Raw genomic sequence first — 19,501 nt, forward strand, 5'->3', positions numbered from 1 at the left:
ATTATGTAATTCAGAAGTCTTTTTTCAAATGTGTTACATAATCCGGAAGTTACTCTCAAATCTAGACTTCTGGATTATATAATCTAGTATACCATTCTTTAAAAATATATTATGGATTACATAATCCATAAGCTATTTTTGATTCTGAAAGTAACTTCCGAATTATGTAATCCGAAATATGGGGTGACACAAAAAGAATAAAAAGATATTTTCATGTTTTGTATGGGGTGGCATAAAAACATATGAAAGTGGAAGAAAGTGGAAGAAACAGTCTAACATTATTGGAGCAACTTTTGGAATAGGCGTTCCCATTTTGGCCCAATCACTGGCTTCCTAGGCAAAGATATCAAAGAAATTTGCAGGCATTGACTGATGCAACAGGCGATGCTTTTAGATATGTACTGTGTTATTCACTTATTTGTCACTATTTTACCGCACTTTGTTCCGGCTTTTGATGATTTAGATCCCTTTTATTAGATATGTATATGTATGTTAGACTTTGGACTGTCTAAGGGTGTGTTTGCTTCCAAGTGGGAGGAGGGAGGAAGTATTTTTTTGTGTTTGTTTTCATAGTTTTGAGAGTGGGGAGAGGGTGGGGGAGATGGTGGAGGATTTTTCTCATTCTTCACAAAGGAGGCACAATTCGATATGCAATGTTTACAAGTCAAAGTCATTATTGTAAAATAATTTTCGGATCAAATACACTCCATGAACAAATTGCAAGACCAATACCATGCTGCATCTGAGAAGATCCATCTGATTTCCATTTTTGAGTTGCCTCATCATGAAGGAAAATCCAGGACAAGTTTATTTTGGTTTGAGGATGCTCTCTACTTACAATTATGATACTAATAAAAGAATGTTCTTCTTGGCCCTTCGGCAAATTACATTAGAAGAGACAACAGAAGAGATGTATCAGTGTGCAGAGCAGCGGTCAAAATTTGAAATTTTTCTTCGAGTATATAACCACCTCTTGCTGAAAAAACATTTGGGGTCTTCCAATTAGCAAACTTTTGCAATGAATAATTCATTCAGCAGTAATGTATGTTTCAAGTAACAATAGATTCCTTACCACCAAACTAAGCAGAATGCATGCCACAGCCCCGGGATACAAAGCATACCAGAAATTCAAGTGATGGAACTTTGGACCATCAATGAAAAGCAACGGCATACTAGCAGCTATATGTATCATTGCAATAAAGTTAACCAGCAAATTTTGGAAGCTTAATGATTTATCAAACGACAACAAAATAACATTGAAGAAAAAATACCTGGGGGGTGAACGGAGTTGGTGCAAATCATGTAAGCAACCGATGCTGCAATACTAGCACTCCTGGCCAGCCATCCGGGTCCAAATATTGTCAATGCCAAAACACCAATTGCTGCACAACCTATTTGAGCCATGAACATGCTGTATTTCTGCATAATCACATGTGGGTTATTTAGTTCTGAAGTAAAAAATGAGATAGCACAGGATTGCCTGAAGATATGCATAGCAACAGCATGCTAAGAGACCAAGGATTTTGTGGGGTGATTTTGTTTTTGGTCTATCTATGTTCTAAACCGAAAACATACAAGTCTTATTTTTTTTACAATGACCACTATCAGGTCTAAACATATGACTCTAACAACTAGGCGAACCTAGTGAGTAAGCAAGATTCTGATAAATTGTTTTTCACTTGTAATTGGTAAAAAATGAACATTTGTAATAGTTGAAAAAGTCCAAGAGCGTATAAAAATTTAGACACACAGTGCATTGAATTGGTTAAGCAAGTCATACCCTGGCAGAAGGGGCAGTGGGTGTGGCAAAGAGGATAGTGCAAACAGCCCCAAATGGTGCAAATGCGATTGAGAGTCCTTTTGGTGCCAATAACTGATCCAGCTTTCCCAATACTGCCATCGCCGCAAATGCCCCTGAAGAATCATTTTTTAATTACCAGATTGCACCAAATCTAATTGGTATAGTTAGGAAGATCCTACAGTGGGTGGTTCAATATAAATTATGGGTTCAAATTTCCTGAAAACAAACAAGGGAGAGAGAGAGAGAGAGGAAAAAAACTAACCAGCAGAGGGCCAAAAAATGTCACTGAGGGAAGGAGAGGAAGGGGCTTTGAGAGGTTTCCAATCATCCCATATAGATGGAGAAGCAACGTTGCTTGATGCCACAATCCCATGTCCTCTTTTCCTTCCTTTTTGAATATGTTTATGATTACAGTTCCTAGCTGCCCAATAATCCAACACTACTCCCTTGCGTATGATGGTGGTGTTAAAACAGAAGGAAGCAAATGAAGATGATGAAGGTAACGATAATGGGAGCATATAATTGGTGCCAAAATTGGCAACAGCAACAATTCCAGATGACATTTGACTCATTTCTCAAGTCTTCAGTTTTGGATTGATCGCTTAGATTCTGAAAGTCCCTCTATCAAATACCAGAGAGGGTGATGGAAAAGCAACGAGCGTCGAGAGTTGAAAAATGAATAAGCTTTGAAGAGACCCAAAGGGCGCCCGTTAAGAACATCCAAGCTACTCCTATTAAACTACCTTTTCTTTTTTGTTTCCTTATTACTTTAATTTCAATGCTCTAACTACCTATAACTTTGCATCCCCACATTAATACAAGACAACCAAACAAGACCCAATCTTATCTCATCCACCACCACTACTACCTCACCCAACCTCTACTTGCTTTCTTTTTCTCGAATCATCACTGTAAGCCCAAGTTTCGGATTCTTTTTTTCTTGCTTCCAAATCATATATGTACTCCTAGGCTTTTAATTCAAGAATAAAAATTAATTTGAAAGATTAAGTTTAAAAGATGTTTTATACCATCATCTCAAAATTAAAGCTTTATAATAAGAATGCCAATTTTTGCAATCATACATATGATGATTTTTAGTTACCAATTAGTTGACCAAGAAAACTATTATACTAACAGTTCAAGAAAACTAAACTAAACTAAAATAATGATAAACTTGGAATTCGATTTATTCATTCGTATGAATGATTAAAAATTGGTGACCTACTTAGGAACGAACTCTATCAATCTGCACAAGATTTTTCTAGACTCCAACTGAGTTCCCGATGAGTTTATGAATCTCTGGAGAATTTTGTTCCATTAGGCAAAAAAAAGGTAGGAAGCGGTGAAATGAATTTGAGATTTAAGTTTGCCTTATATTGATAAACAGCTGTGACGTATCCTTAATGTTGGGAGACTGGGGATGAATCGTGTCGATAAACAGAATAGCCTCATAGTTGTGTTTTTCGAGTTTGTTTAGAAAATAATTTATTAGGTACTTCCGAACCACAGAGACGACAATAACGCATATTTATGAAATGAAACTATTCTGGCCTCTTTTTGCGCAAAGGTAAACTAACTTTGTCTTCGGAAATAGTTGACCAAAAACTCACCTTTAAGAATGCCTAATTGGCCAAAATTGTATGAGAAAGTGATAACATTTCATATAGCTAGAATGGAGGCCATTCCAAATACAAAAACCCACTGCAATATCTAAGTTGTCCCTTTAGTTCTTGAAGGGGACAACAAGTGTTTCAGATAATTGACAGATCTATTCACATTTGCTACGAAGTAATCTAGAATGCCACACAAAGGAAAAGGGACACACGAAATGGTGCAGTGGAAATAGCAATGGCATCCATAATTGGAGAGGATTACTTTTGTCATCAGTGATCTGAATGAGACTCATAAAACTCGCTTGGACAAGGAGACATGACCTCTTGTTCCAGCAACTGTAACACCTGGTTCATTGAAGGACGATCATCTGCATTTCCATCTGTGCATCTTTCTGCTAGCTCAAGAATTACTTCAAGGGTTCCTGCATCTGCATCGCTGCATCTTTTGTCCACCACATCTTCCAATCTGTTATCTCTCAGTAATGTGTTCACCTGCAAAGAATTGCCTAAAGCTTAGTACATTATGTTCGAAAAACTTTCCTGTGTTACCAGAGGTTTGCATTGAGAGTTAAAAAGCTTACCCAACCAACAACATTTAAACCTCTTTTTACAAAGGAAGGATCTGTTGGCCTCTTTCCAGTTACAAGTTCGAGTAATAGAACTCCAAAGCTATACACATCTGACTTCTCAGTTGCTCTTCCACTTTGTAGATACTCTGGTAGACACGTAAAATATCACTAGTTTACCTCTTTATATTTAGAAAAATCACTTGATGCACTATTGAATAATAATTAATAGGGTCTTGTTACGGGACTACTTGAGGAATGCATTGAATAGTATCCTAAGCATTTATTAGCATTTGTCAATTAATACATAATATACATTAGAAATAATTATCTAACATATCATTCGGGACTCTTTCATCACATTTGGCATAGGTCAATTGAAAATTTGAAGAATGAAATGGAATATGGCCACTTTCCACCCAAAATCCCAAAACAAAGGATAACCAGGCCATCTGCAAGGATCCAGAAGTACTAAATACATACCTGGTGCCAAATACCCAAACGTGCCAGCTACCACTGTGGTAACATGGGCCTCTTCATCGACCAAAAGCTTTCCGAGGCCAAAATCAGATATATGTGGTTCCATGTTTTCATCAAGGAGTATGTTGCTAGATTTTATGTCACGGTGAACAATTTCTGGGCTGCATTCATGGTGCAAGTAAGCCAAACCCCGGGCAGAACCAAGAGCTATCTTTAGGCGATCACTCCAGTTCAGTAGTCGTCTTTGTTGAGTATTTTCTGAAGAAAGGATTGCTTTACTATTAGAAAATTACACAGCTACAGGACGAGTCATCACAAATATACAATAGATTTTATAAAATTTACAGGCTTGATAATATACTTTAAGGGCAGCCTATGATCCCCACCCTAAATTTGATTGTTGTACAATTTCAAGAAAATCTTTCTCATCTTCATAGGAAAACAGACTTATTTATAGTTCAGTGAATATTAAAATGAACCATACCATGCAAGAGATCATCTAAGCTGCCTAAAGCCAAATAGTCATAGATAAGGAGTCTTGAAGAAGGAAGCCTGCAGTAACCACGCATATTTACTAGATTTATGTGCTTGATGCTCCCCAAGATCTCTAGTTCCCTTTCAAACACTTGATCAGACCCTTCACAACTTCGATCAATCCGTTTAACAGCAAATGTACCACAATCATTCATCACCATTCGGTAAACAGTACCATACCCTCCTGATCCTATTATATGCTCTTCATCTAGAGACTCCAGCTTCTCTATGATCTCAGATGATGTGTATGGCAGGTCACCATGGAAAGTAATAAGTTTTGTGCCTGTTACAGATTATTTCAGCATTTATGAACAAAGAGGAAATTGTCTTTTCTTTTTTCCTTGGAGATTGTCAAATTTGAAACATCAGTGTTCTTACTTGCTCCTGGATCAACTTGTTTCTTGACTTCCGTGTATCTCTTCGCAGCTCGTTCCTTCTTTGATAATAAACGAGTCCAGAGGAATGAAAGGATCATGACAAGTGCGAGACCCATTGTTGCCATTGCACCAATTAGCACCCCCTTCATGTAATGTGAAGACCTTTTGGCTGGGACTGCATATATTGAAGTGATAAGGATTATCATGCAAAACAGTGACCATAATTCTTTAATATGTATATCAGTTCTAAATCGAGTAAATTAGATAGTATTTAGAAAAGTCAAATCCAAGATGTGACTTGCCTGCAGCTTCATCACTTTCAGCATGGGGCAGTACCACAGGAAAACCAAGTGATGTCCGACATGGCTTTTGGACTTGCCGCCCACAAAGATCTAAATTTCCATTAAACCTATTTACATGCAATGAATTTGTTAATACAAAAGTACAGGTATAATAAAATCAACTTGCTGCTCATAGTGCAAATACATTAACCTAATAACAGGATTGATATAGTAAAAACAAGAAAATCCAAAACTATAGTCTTAATGCAAAATGAGCTCTCGTTATTCATGTCCAATAAGAACATTTAGCTGCTGTCTGCAATAGCATGAACTAACTACAACAGCCAAGAAAACTTAAAATCACAAAAATGACTTTTTTTGTACTTTACATATTAAAAAGATAGAGAGTAGAAGTTCAGAGATCAAAAGTGAAAAATTGACACACAATTTTCACCATTCACGTGTGTTACAACATATAGTCTAAACTATAATAAGGAAAGAATACATACGAGCTCTTGTCAAAGGTGCTTAGTACTCCAATGTCAGGAATTTCACCAGAAAAGAAATTGGTAGACAAGTTCCTAAGACAAGGAGGGTCAGCATAAAAAGAATCACAAAGTTATGAATACCACTACGAAAGAGATGTTTAGACTATACTGACTTACAGAATTTGCAAATGTGAGAGCCGGCCAATAGAGGAAGGTATAGCACCTTTTAACGTGTTACTTGACAAATCCCTGTATTTAGACTATGAATCAAATTCCAAATAAATTCTGAAAAACAAAATCTAGAAACAAGTTCAAAGAATCATAAAGGAATAGTGACAAAAAGCAAGGGAATAGGAATTACAGTATATTTAAATATGAAAGATTTCCAATGTTTGACGGTATGCCTCCTTGGAAAAAATTACCCCTCAAGTACCTTTTGAACACAATCAGATGAGAGGCATCACCATCAGCATAACATAAAAGCAGCAAAATTTTTAGGAAATTGATAAATACTTCTCTAGGAGTGAACCATATACTTACAGCGCTCTTAGCTCAGTACAATTGGTAAGTTCATTAGGAATGGTTCCATGCAAACTGTTCTGATGAAGTGCCCTGATTCATTACAAGCCATTCAATGGAATGAAAATGACAAAAGTCTCAGGTGCAAGTTTACCAATGGTGGGAGGAACATGTTTTCTACTTACAATCTTTGTAGTCTACTGAGTTTACCAATGCTGGGAGATATAATTCCTCCAAGTTGCATGTATGGCAGATTTCTGAAGAACAAAACACAAAATGCCATACTCAGCTGAGAAAGTGAGAAAAAGAAGGTAACAGAATACAGTGCATGTGTTGTCTGCATACATTGAGCGAACTCTTTGCTCATCGCCAGAGTGACAAGAGATACCAGTCCATGCACAATGAGTCTCATCAAACTCTTGCCAGTTGCCCAGCACATTCTTAGTATCATTAAAAGTACTTTTGATTTCCAACAAGGCCAGACCTAACAGATGAAAGAAAGTTCGAGAGTTAAATTTCACAACTTTAAACTCCAGCTGCCATAGGAGAAGCATTTCACAGAGATTTGGAGAGAGAATGATAAAGATAAACTCCCAAAGTAGGAGGCAGAAGGTGAAATCGGAAAACTACCCAGAAAGCTTTTATTCTCAGACAAAAAAGATTTAAAAAAAAAAAAAAAAACTAAACAAAGCATAGAAGAGGATTTGAAGCTGAGAAACAAAGAAGGGGTTCATAGTTCTAACCATCCAGGGTGAGAGCAAGAGAAGAAGGGCAGAAAACTGTCAGCATAATCACCAGAGAACTCCACCCTACAATCCCCATTTCCATTTTCCAATCTCTCAACAAATTTGAACTCTGAAGTTCTATGAGTGAAAACGAAACTTGTCACTAAGACAGTGTGACTTTAAAGTGATGATTCAGTAGGAAAAAAAGTGTGGGTAGGGTTGGGAGTATGATAAGAATGTAGACCCAGGTGTTACATGATTTTAACTTCCATTTTTGAACTCAAAATAACTATTATATATATATTACAGAAAACAGTGAGAATAATTCCATGCAACAAGGTAAGAGAGTGCACTTATGATACTCCAATATTTTACTTTATTTGATTGGTTCTTAGACTTAATTACTGTAATATTTTATGCAGAGGGGGGGGGGGAAAGGACAAGTATTTTGAAAATCGGTATGAAAAGTGGTGCAGGTTGAAGGAACCGTTGTTCAGGCAGAAATTCAAAAAAAAAGAACACTTCAACCACTCGCCTGTTTGGGGGTGTAAAGAATACTCGCCAGTAAGTCAACAAAATTGTGCTTGGTAAGAGCCAATGAAAGAGAAGTGAAAAGCCACATCAGCAAGTGGAGTACACTTATATGACTAGCGCGTGGTATTTTTCTTTATCATGTCTGATATATGTCAGACATATTTAATCTAATTTAATCTTTAAATTTTAACAATAATAATAAAAGGAATAAGTGCCTAATTAGATTGTGTATAAGATGGAATTTCGATGGATTCTATGTTCTTCTTTTGATTTGATTTCCATTTTAGTTCATCTCTTACATTACTTGTTTCTGTTTAACTTTTATCATTTTTTTTGTTATTTTAATTTAAAAAATATAAGAGAGAACAAAGTGTTTTTCTTTTCTTTCATAATAAAAATAAAAGAAATAATTATATAAACCACCTGTTTTTTACACAAATAGAAGAAAACATATAACATCATTTCTAATAAATCTTACTTGTTTTGCTGTAAGATGCTATTTATATTAAGATGAAGGGTTAGTTAGTTGATAGTTTAAGTGTATATTTAGAAAAGATTATATGTTAAAAATACTATTTCATTTTATAAAAGCTGTTTCATAATTTATAAAATAAATTGAACCAAACACTAGAGTTATTTGTGAAAGATTGAAACGGAGTTTGGCTTAAACTGTTATCATAATATTTTATTGATTGAGGTTTAGGAATTACAATGTATAATATACATAATATTTATAATATTTAATTTAATTTTATACAAAGGATCCATTGTTTAAATCAATTTAAAAAAATAAAAAATAAATATATATATATATATACACACACACAAATGCAAAGCTGAAAAATAATTAAAACAAGAAGATAAACTAAAGGAAAATGAGCTGAAGATAATATGAATAACAGAAGTTCCTATTTCATAGGATAAAAATGAATATACATAGAATGAAAAATGTAGCCATAGACTAACTGCAAAAAGTCATTTGACAAACTAGAGTAGACTAGTATTGTAAAAAAAAACTAAAGAAAGTAATTATAGTCTTAAAAACTCTTCCAGAAAATAATTCTAATACACTTTAGATAAACAGTCGTCACAAACTGTTTAAGACTTGAGAAATTTAAGATTATAACAAACTTCTCAATCCTTTGACAAAGAGAGATATAAGATATTTCACAAAGTAGTAGGAAGATATTTATTAAAATCCTAACTGAAACTAACTGGTTTAGTGACTAATATCAGATTTTATAAATTCACTAATTAAAAGCTAAAAAAAGTAAATAAAATAGAAAGACATGAATGGCACGTGAATCATCTCCAAATCTAGTTACTCTCTCTTTCCATGCAAAAATAATCATCACCATCAGATGCAAATTACATCACAAATCATGCGTCCACCTAATCCTAGATTTTTAAGGAAAATAACCTAAAATTTCTCAAAAATATCTTTGAAAGTTTCAGACATAAGAAAAAAAATAAAATAAAACTATTCTCTAATTAGTGGTCTTATAAAAAAGGAAATGCATGGAACTACTTTGATAACATATATAAACAAGTAGAACCAAAGTTACAAAGCCGGAACTAACAAAAATGGAGAATTTGAGGACAGATTGTTCTCATGCACTAGAGTTAGAACATGAGCGAACACGCCCACCACCCTCTTCATCTTCTGCTTCACCAAGACAAGCAGGAGGGTGGAGATCCATCAAATACATCATTGGTAATTTCATCCATGTTTTATAGTTTACCTCACAATATATCAATGTTCATTGTTCTAACGCACGTCCTTTAATTTGCAAAGGAAATGAGTCCTTCGAGAAATTGGCATCCATGAGTTTGATATCAAATTTGACAGTGTACCTGCTCTCAAAATACAACCTCAGTGGCGTATATGTGGTGAATGTGGTGCAAATTTGGAATGGAACCTCCAACATCTTCTCAATAGTTGGAGCTTTTATTTCTGATACATATCTGGGAAGGTTCCGGACCCTCCTCTTTGGCAGTATTAGCTCACTTCTGGTAAGGAAAATCACATGCATGTTCCTGTCTTCTTTCCCTACACATACCTATTTTCATTCCTGAGTCATGTTTCAATTGTCAATTTCTACAACTCAGCAAAATTTATCCTAGCAATGCCTAAGGTACCTTCCAATAAGTACTGACAAATTGAGAAAATAAATGCTCAACTATTCATTGGTCGACATGAAATATTTACTCTATTGTAGATACACTGATAAATCAGAATGTAACAGATCATATCAACTGTGAGTTAATTAGAAAGCTATATTGGTTGGTTTTAGACTTACAAGTAATAACAAAATGGAAGACTATGATGGAACATTACACACTGAAGTTTCAAAATTCTAATTGCTATATATTCTCATTAACCAAGGAAAGATCATGTATATACATAACAAGCTTGGGTTGTACTTGGCAGGGTATTATGACCATAACCCTAACAGCAGGTATACATCAACTGAGACCCCATCCCTGCGAAGACAGACCTCATTGCGAATCTCCACATGCCTGGCAGCTAGGAGTCCTCTTTTTAGGTCTTGGACTCTTATCCATAGGAGCAGGTGGCATTAGGCCATGCAACATTGCTTTTGGTGCAGATCAGTTTGACACCAAAACAGAGAAGGGCAAGGCACAACTTGAAAGCTTCTTCAATTGGTGGTACTTCAGTTTCACCATTGCACTTGTTATAGCACTCACAACTGTTGTCTACATTCAAACCAATGTAAGTTGGACTTTAGGCTTTGCTATTCCCACTTGCTGTCTTGCTTTTTCAATAGCCATCTTCCTACTTGGCCACCACACTTACATTTGCAAGAAGCCTCAAGGGAGCATTTTCTCAGACATGGCTAAAGTAATTGTAGCAGCCTTTAGAAAACGCAACGTACAGGCTTCTGGTAGAACCTTTTACAATCCTGCTTCCACATCGGAGGAAGCAGAGTTGGAGAATGAAGAGATTGTTTGGACAGAGAGGTTCAAGTTCCTTGACAAGGCTGCTATAATAGCTAATCCTCGTGAGTTGAATGAGCAAGGCATGGCTAGGAATGTTTGGAGACTTTGTAGCTTGCAACAAGTGGAACACTTCAAATGCTTGCTGGGAATTCTGCCAGTGTGGCTGGCAGGAATTTGTTGCTTCATTGTGATGGACCAGCAAAACACTTTTGGGGTGCTTCAAGTTGTTCAAAGTAATAGGTCCATTGGGCCCCACTTCAAGATCCCTCCTGGTTGGATGAACCTTATATCAATGATAGCTCTCTCATCTTGGATATTCATTTATGAGTGTGTCTACATTCCCCTTGTGGGAAAGCTTAGTATAAAGACTCCAAGATTGGCAACGAAGCAAAGAATAAGAATTGGGATTTTGTTGTCCATCTTATGCATGTTGGTAGCAGCAATTGTTGAAAAGAAACGTCGTGAATCAGCTTTGAAATATGATTTGTTCATCTCACCAGTAAGCTTTGCATGGTTGTTGCCTCAGTTTGCATTATCAGGTCTGAATGAAGCCTTTGCTGCTGTCTCTATAATGGAGTTCTTGACCTTGAAAATGCCAGAGAGCATGAGAACTGTTGCTGGGGCAGTCTTCTTTCTGAGCTTGTCCGTTGCAAACTACATGGGGTCCTTGATTGTCAATATTGTCCATAAAATAACATCTGTCAATGGAAAAACATCATGGGTAGGGGGTCATGATTTAAATCAGAGTAGGCTTGACTGTTACTATTATGTCATTGCTGCAATGGGAGGTTTGAATTTTATCTACTTCAATTTCTTTGCATGCCGTTATTGTGACAATGACAACTTCAAAACAGAGGCACAACCACAGCATTCAAATGTTGTGGGAGAATCAACTGAACCAAATGATGAGGAGAAGGTCTTGGATATAACAGGCACCACACAAACAGCAACATGACCATATTCTCCTCTTCTTGGAGTTCAAAATAAAAGAATTCAAATTCTTTAGATTTGTATATTCGTTTCCTATATTTTTTTTCTCTTTAAATTTAGTTTTGATGTGGCTTTTTTTCTTTAACATTTTATGCTTATGTCTCCGACACATTGTAATTAAATAATAGTTTAGATTTTTCAAATCAAATTTTGGCTCCTAAAGTTTTATTCTTTCACATCTATATAGATACAATCTCTTTCTTTCACAAATTTAAGTATCTTTCGATTTCAGATATATATATATATATATATATATATATATATATATATTCTTGTCCCTCATTTAGAGACAAACATGTCATTTTTTGTTTATTCACATTTTCCCATTGTGTACTCTCGATCCATTTTTACAATGGCATTTCAACTTATCCTACTTCAAAGCAATTTAATGATGTAAGAGTATCATAAATATTCTGAGATGTGTGGACTAAGAAAAATCTCCTCATCGCTGTAATTAAATTATGCACCATTTTATTGTTTAAGATTAAAACACTTGTTTTTATTCTATATCTTTATTTATCTTTCAAGTAATTTTTTACTGTATCAATTAATATTACACATAAGCATTAAATGAATTTAAAAATAAGTAATTTTAATACAGGTTGTTTTCGTTAGTTTATTTATGACTTTTTTCTAACATTATAAATATTTTCAAGGCGAGTTTATGCCTATAAGACTTACATATCCTTGTGATGATATAACATTATTGATAAAAACATTTTTCTATTGACCTGACTATTTTGGATTTTAAAACTTATTTAAATACTTATTATTGTGTTTAGGAGAATGATAGGTTGAAAGTATAATGTTTAAATTTAGTGAAAATATTATTACTTATTCAGATATTAGAATGGTGAAGAGTTGTAGAATATTAAGAAAAAGAAAGAAGATATTGATTTACATTTACAAATTGATTTGTTGGTACACAAAAAATATGAATTATTGTGCGCAACCTCACCAAGAGTCCCACATAGACTGAATGACTAATCCCCTTCTTGGTCGCAAACTAAGACTCAATTTAATTAATATAAAAGAGATCACGATAACTAACAGAAAATATTTGAATATGATGAATTATAAATAATCTATTTAAAATATTTTATATTAACTTTCAATTAAAATTTTAATACAATATATCTCATTCGTTTTGATCCAATATGAAATTTCTAATTTCCCATATATTATATACGTATTCCAACAATTATATATTATAATACACTGTCGATAAGCTCACACCATTTAAAAAATTACTTCTACCAAACAACTTAATATATTATTATTTTAATTATACTTTTTATATATTTTAATATATATTATATAGGTGTAAAATAAAGTATTTTTTTTCTTATACCGTATTAATAATAAGACTTTAAGTCTAACTCAATCGCATAAAACCAACTTTTAAGGTGAGGATTGCACTTACATATATACTATGAAATGGTTTAATCTTTAATAGATGTGTCATCTCTCCAACACATCTTTTCATGATGCGAGTGACATCTAGTACGTGGGACAACATATAAAAATCTGTAACTTGTGAAAAATGTGATTTATAATTTTTTAATTAATGAAATTATAAAATGGTAATTTTATCTTTGTGGTTAAAATTATTTTAAAATAAAATATAGTTAATTATTAATACATGAAATGTGTAAAATTAAATAAAAGTATAAAATTAAATAAAATTTGAATAAAAATAATTATAAGAGATAACTGAAATTATAAGTTTTCTAAAACTTCATAAAATAAACAGAAATTGATCTACAAATTCAACACATATTAAATATTAAACATAGAATAGTTAAATACAATATGGAAATTAAATTACAAGACAAAAATAAAGAAAACAATAATATATTATAAGAACAATTTAATATTACCACTAAATATAAAATGTATAAAAAATATTTTGACAAAATAAAAAAAAATGATTATTATTTTTTTAATGAATTTATTTTTATTATTATTATTTTTATTATAATTATTATTTATGATATTAAAGTTATTATTTTTATATTTTTTTATTTGTTATATAAAACTATTTATATATAAATACGTCTTATTGTTTAAAATATTATATTATTATTATTATTATATTATACGATCGATTATTTGGATTGTATCAATCATTTTGAATTTTTTTTTAAACATAATCAATTATATGATTTCTTACGGTTTTTATAAACTGTTATTGAATGAATTGGAAACAAGAAAACAATTTGTTGGTCTGTAATTTTATTTCTCTTTAAGCAAGTTCCGTAATTTCCTCCTCCTAATCTCTCTCTCAGTCTCCACGAAGTCCGAACTCGGATAGTACTTGCAAAAGACACTCTGACACTCAAGTCAAAATTGAGTATTCGGCACTTCTTAGCACTATATAATGATATATCTGGTTCTTGAATTTTGTGTCTATTTATATGGTTATTATGGATCTTTTCTTATTGGATAAAATAATAGAGTTAAATCATGTTTAGAAGTTTATTACCTATTCCTTAATCGCTAATTAACATCACTAATCCTGCTTAAGTGTAATGGTCTTTACGGTGTCAATCAACTTAAATTGGATAGAGTCATATGATCGGTCAGACCCTACCTATACATAAAATATTATCATGTACACAAAATATAAAAGACAAGATAATTTGATGTTTTCATGCACCTCCACCTGGTTTCCTTTTGTTTTTATTTATTTAAGAGACATTTTCTAAATATTTTTAAGAGTAAGACAAATTGACATCAGTTTCATCTATATACTTAATATTAAAAAATATCACTTTATTATAATATAATATATTATTTTAAAAATATTATAGAATAATTATTTATTATTATTAGGGTGTTACATAAACTTTATTCCTGTTCAGATACTATATAAAATCTAAAGTTAAAGATTTGAATAAACTAATAAGTTGGGTAAAACTAGTGAATTAAGGATATTCTACGACAATCTCTTTAAACACAGTGATATTTTCTTGAACCTCCTTATTCAACTTTCTCTTTTCTTTAGATGCAGCACATTTTTTCTCCTTTAGCACAGAGAGTTAGTTTTTAACATGCCATTAAAGTTCTCTCCAAGTAAATCTCTTGGTTTGTGCTGAATATTTTGAATTCAATGAACATATTTCAGATGAGAATTGAAAATTTCCCTTATCCCATCATCCAAATTCATGAGACTGAATTTAATTTTATACTCATACTCTTCTGTGTAAATTTTAATTCACAATATTACTAACTCTCTATGCTAAAGGAGAAATAATGCACATAAAAAACAAGAAAGGGGAAAACTCAAACAGGATTTTTTTTCTTTTATATATTTTAATAAAATATACAACTAAATATATATACAAATACAAAGCTGGAAAATAAATAAAACAAGAAGACAAACTTTTCAATCCTTTGTCAAAGAGAAGGAGACTGAGAAGATATTTGACAAAATAGTAGGAAAAGAGTTATTAAAATGCTAGCTGAAACTAAGGGGTTTAGTGACTAATTAAATATAAGATTTTATAAATTCACTAATTAAGTGCTAAAAAAATAAACAAAATAATCCGTTTCCAAATCTATAGCTACTCTCTCTTTCCACGCAAACACAGTCATCACCATCAGATGCAAATTACATCACAAATCATACGTCCACCTAATCCTAGATTTTTAAGGAAAATAACCTAAAATTTCTCAAATCTTTTTGAAAGGTTCAGACAGAAGAAAAAAAAATTATTCTCTAATTAGTGGTCTTAACAAAAGGAAATGCATGGAACTACTTTGATAACATATATAAACCAGTAGTTATAAAGCGCCAGAACTTAACAAAAATGGAGAACCTGAAGACAGATGGTTCTCATGCACTAGAGTTAGAACATGAGCGAACACGCACACCACCCTCTTCATCTCCTGCTTCACCAAGACAGGCAGGAGGGTGGAGATCCATCAAATACATCATTGGTAATTTCATCCATGTTTTATAGTTTACCTCACAATATATCAATGTTCATTGTTCTAACGCACGTCCTTTAATTTGCAAAGGAAATGAGTCCTTCGAGAAATTGGCATCCATGAGTTTGATATCAAATTTGACAGTGTACCTGCTCTCAAATTACAACCTCAGTGGCGTATATGTGGTGAATGTGGTGCAAATTTGGAATGGAACCTCCAACATCTTCTCAATAGCTGGAGCTTTCATTTCTGATACATATCTGGGAAGGTTCCGGACCCTCCTCTTTGGCAGTATTAGCTCACTTCTGGTAAGGAAAATCACATGCATGTTCCTGTCTTCTTTCCCTACACATACCTATTTTCATTTCTGAGTCATGTTTCAATTGTCAATTTCTACAACCCAGCAAAAATTATCCTAGCAATGCCTAAGGTAACTTCCAATAAGTACTGAAAATTTGAGAAAACAAATGCTTAACTATTCATTGGTTGACATATGAAATATTTACTCTATTGGAGATACACTGACAAATAAGAATGTAACAAATCATATCAGTGAGTTAATTAGAAAGCTATATTGGTTGGTTTTAGACTCACAACAAGTAACAACAAAATGGAAGGCTGTGATGGAACATTACACATGAAGTTTTAAAATTCTAATTGCTATATATTCTCATTAACCAATGAAAGATCATGTATATACATCACAAGCTTGGGTTGTACTTGGCAGGGTATTTTGACCATAACCCTAACAGCAGGTATACATCAACTGAGACCCCATCCCTGCGAAGACAGACCTCATTGCGAATCTCCACATGCCTGGCAGCTAGGAGTCCTCTTTTTAGGTCTTGGACTATTATCCATAGGAGCAGGTGGCATTAGGCCATGCAACATTGCTTTTGGTGCAGATCAGTTTGACACCAAAACAGAGAAGGGTAGGGTACAACTTGAAAGCTTCTTCAATTTGTGGTACTTCAGTTTCACCATTGCACTTGTTATAGCACTCACAATTGTTGTCTACATTCAAACCAATGTAAGTTGGACTGTAGGCTTTGCTATTCCCACTTGCTGTCTTGCTTTCTCAATAGCCATCTTCCTACTTGGCCGCCACACTTACATTTGCAAGAAGCCTCAAGGGAGCATCTTCTCAGACATGGCTAAAGTAATTGTAGCAGCCTTTAGAAAACGCAACGTACAGGCTTCTGGTAGAACCTTTTACAATCCTGCTTCCACATCGGAGGAAGCAGAGTTGGAGAATGAAGAGATTGTTTGGACAGAGAGGTTCAAGTTCCTTGACAAGGCTGCTATAATAGCTAATCCTCGTGAGTTGAATGAGAAAGGCACGGCTAGGAATGTTTGGACACTTTGTAGCTTGCAACAAGTGGAACACTTCAAATGCTTGCTGGGAATTCTGCCAGTGTGGGTGACAGGAATTTGTTGCTTCATTGTGATGGACCAGCAAAACACTTTTGGGGTGCTTCAAGTTGTTCAAAGTAATAGGTCCATTGGGCCCTACTTCAAGATCCCTCCTGGTTGGATGAACCTGATATCAATGATAGCCCTCTCATCTTGGATATTCATTTATGAGTGTGTCTACATTCCCCTTGTGGGAAAGCTTAGTATAAAGACTCCAAGATTGGCAACGAAGCAAAGAATCAGAATTGGGATTTTGTTGTCCATCTTATGCATGTTGGTAGCAGCAATTGTTGAAAAGAAGCGTCGTGACTCAGCTTTGAAACATGGTTTGTTTATTTCACCAGTAAGCTTTGCATGGTTGTTGCCTCAGTTTGCATTATCAGGTCTGAATGAAGCCTTTGCTGCTGTCTCTATAATGGAGTTCTTGACCTTGAAAATGCCAGAGAGCATGAGGACTGTTGCTGGGGCAGTCTTCTTTCTGAGCTTATCCATTGCAAACTACATGGGGTCATTGATTGTCAATATTGTCCATAAAATAACATTTGTCAATGGAAAAACATCATGGATAGGGGGTCATGATTTAAATCAGAATAGGCTTGACTGCTACTATTATGTCATTGCTGCATTGGGAGGTTTGAATTTTATCTACTTCAATTTCTTTGCATGCCGTCATTGTGACATTGACAATTTCAAAACAGAGGCACAACAACAGCATTCAAATGTTGCGGGAGAATCAACTGAACCAAATGATGAGGAGAAGGTCTTGGATATAACAGGCACCACAAAAACCGCAACATGACCATATTCTCCACTTCTTGGAGTTCAAAATAAAAGAATTCAATTTCTTCGGTGCTGTATATTCGTTTCCTAGATTTTTTTCTCTTTAGACAAACTTAATGTACTTAAGTTTTGATGTGGCTTTTTATCTTTTACTTTTTATGCTTCTGTCTCCGACACATTGTAATTTAATAATAGTTTAGATTTTTCAAATCAAAATTTGCCTCCTAAAGTTTTATTCTTTCACATCTTTATAGATACAATCTCTTTCTTTCACAAATTTAAGTATCTTTCGATTTTAGTTTAACTCTGATATATATATATATATATATATATATATATATATTTATTTATTTTTATTTTTTTTTTCTTGTCCCTGATTTAGAGACAAACATGTCATTTTTGTTTATTCACATTTTCCCATTGTGTAGTCTCAATCCATTTTTACAATAGCATTTCAACTTATCCTACTTCAAAGCAATTTAATGATGTAATAGTATCGTAAGTCTTCTGAGATATGTGTGGACTAAGAAAGATCTCCTTATTACTGTGATTAAATTATGCACCATTTTATTGTCTAAGATTAAAATCACTTGTTTTTGTTTTATATTTTCATTTATCTTTCCAATTATTTTTTACTGTATCAATTAATATAGCACATAAACATTAAATGAAATTAAAAATAGGTATTTTTAATACATGTTGTTTTCGTTAGCTTATTTAAGACTTTTTTCTAACATTATAAATATTTTGAAGGCGAGTCTATGACTACAAGACTTATCCATGTAAACAAAAATTAATGCCTATTTAATATGTCTTTAGTTATCTAAATTATTATTGAGTTTTTAAATCATTTATGGTATATTTTTGTTTCGTAGTTCCTATAATGGATATAAATAAAAAACTTTATATCAATAAGTAGTAAGTTGTGTTTTTAGTGCGCGACTTTATATAAAAAAAATCATATTTCAGTTTTAGAATTTGAAATAAGAAAAATTGTGTCACGGTCATGTGACTATAGTGCAAAATTGTTAATGGAAAAAAAGTTGTTTTCACTTAATACAATCTTAATTAGTATATAATTATGTTTTACTTCAACAAATATATTTTTTTATATGAAAGATGTCTTTTGTGATTTTTTTTAATGCTACAAGTGATATGACATATTTAAGGGTGCTGCCCAAAGGAAGTTAATTAGGGGTAATGTAATTATATAACATTATTGATATATTATAATATATCAAATGGGTTATATAATATATTATAGTATAGATAAAAACATTTTTCTATTCATCTCTCTATTTTGGATTTTAAAACTTATTTAAATACTTAGTATTGTGTTTAGGAGTATGATAGATTGAAACTATAATTCTTAAATTTAGAGAAAATATTAATTAGTTATTTTCAGTTTTTTTAACATATGATCTAATTCTTTATATTTTTTTAATAATATTTTTTTTATGTTATAATAGACAATTATTATTACTTTGAAATATCGGTCTAATTAAT

General features: G+C 33.1%; 4 protein-coding genes across 4 annotated transcripts; 2 read left to right on the forward strand and 2 right to left on the reverse strand.

The window, feature by feature from the left end:
- Positions 1 to 649: 649 nt before the first annotated feature.
- LOC137807796 (uncharacterized) lies at positions 650 to 3,320 on the reverse strand. The gene is made up of 5 exons (XM_068608597.1): positions 2,064 to 3,320; positions 1,781 to 1,914; positions 1,272 to 1,419; positions 1,073 to 1,179; positions 650 to 976 (listed from the first exon to the last, which is right to left on the reverse strand). The coding sequence occupies exons 1-5, from the start codon at positions 2,371 to 2,373 to the stop codon at positions 935 to 937; spliced, it is 741 nt and encodes a 246-aa protein (XP_068464698.1). The 5' UTR covers positions 2,374 to 3,320; the 3' UTR covers positions 650 to 934.
- Positions 3,321 to 3,412: 92 nt separating this feature from the next.
- On the reverse strand, positions 3,413 to 7,770 carry LOC137807795 (LRR receptor-like serine/threonine-protein kinase FEI 2). The gene is made up of 13 exons (XM_068608596.1): positions 7,403 to 7,770; positions 7,005 to 7,143; positions 6,845 to 6,916; positions 6,681 to 6,752; positions 6,502 to 6,573; positions 6,318 to 6,389; positions 6,162 to 6,233; positions 5,674 to 5,780; positions 5,373 to 5,546; positions 4,945 to 5,277; positions 4,464 to 4,718; positions 3,996 to 4,129; positions 3,413 to 3,906 (listed from the first exon to the last, which is right to left on the reverse strand). The coding sequence occupies exons 1-13, from the start codon at positions 7,485 to 7,487 to the stop codon at positions 3,685 to 3,687; spliced, it is 1,809 nt and encodes a 602-aa protein (XP_068464697.1). The 5' UTR covers positions 7,488 to 7,770; the 3' UTR covers positions 3,413 to 3,684.
- Positions 7,771 to 9,473: 1,703 nt separating this feature from the next.
- LOC137807797 (protein NRT1/ PTR FAMILY 2.8-like) lies at positions 9,474 to 12,045 on the forward strand. The gene is made up of 3 exons (XM_068608598.1): positions 9,474 to 9,632; positions 9,714 to 9,931; positions 10,350 to 12,045. The coding sequence occupies exons 1-3, from the start codon at positions 9,503 to 9,505 to the stop codon at positions 11,832 to 11,834; spliced, it is 1,833 nt and encodes a 610-aa protein (XP_068464699.1). The 5' UTR covers positions 9,474 to 9,502; the 3' UTR covers positions 11,835 to 12,045.
- Positions 12,046 to 15,689: 3,644 nt separating this feature from the next.
- LOC137807798 (protein NRT1/ PTR FAMILY 2.8-like) lies at positions 15,690 to 18,207 on the forward strand. The gene is made up of 3 exons (XM_068608599.1): positions 15,690 to 15,811; positions 15,893 to 16,110; positions 16,530 to 18,207. The coding sequence occupies exons 2-3, from the start codon at positions 15,922 to 15,924 to the stop codon at positions 18,012 to 18,014; spliced, it is 1,674 nt and encodes a 557-aa protein (XP_068464700.1). The 5' UTR covers positions 15,690 to 15,811; positions 15,893 to 15,921; the 3' UTR covers positions 18,015 to 18,207.
- The last annotated feature ends 1,294 nt before the right edge of the window (positions 18,208 to 19,501 follow it).

This window comes from Phaseolus vulgaris, chromosome 3 (assembly GCF_000499845.2).
Source record: "Phaseolus vulgaris cultivar G19833 chromosome 3, P. vulgaris v2.0, whole genome shotgun sequence".
In the NCBI taxonomy this organism is placed as follows: domain Eukaryota; kingdom Viridiplantae; phylum Streptophyta; class Magnoliopsida; order Fabales; family Fabaceae; genus Phaseolus; species Phaseolus vulgaris.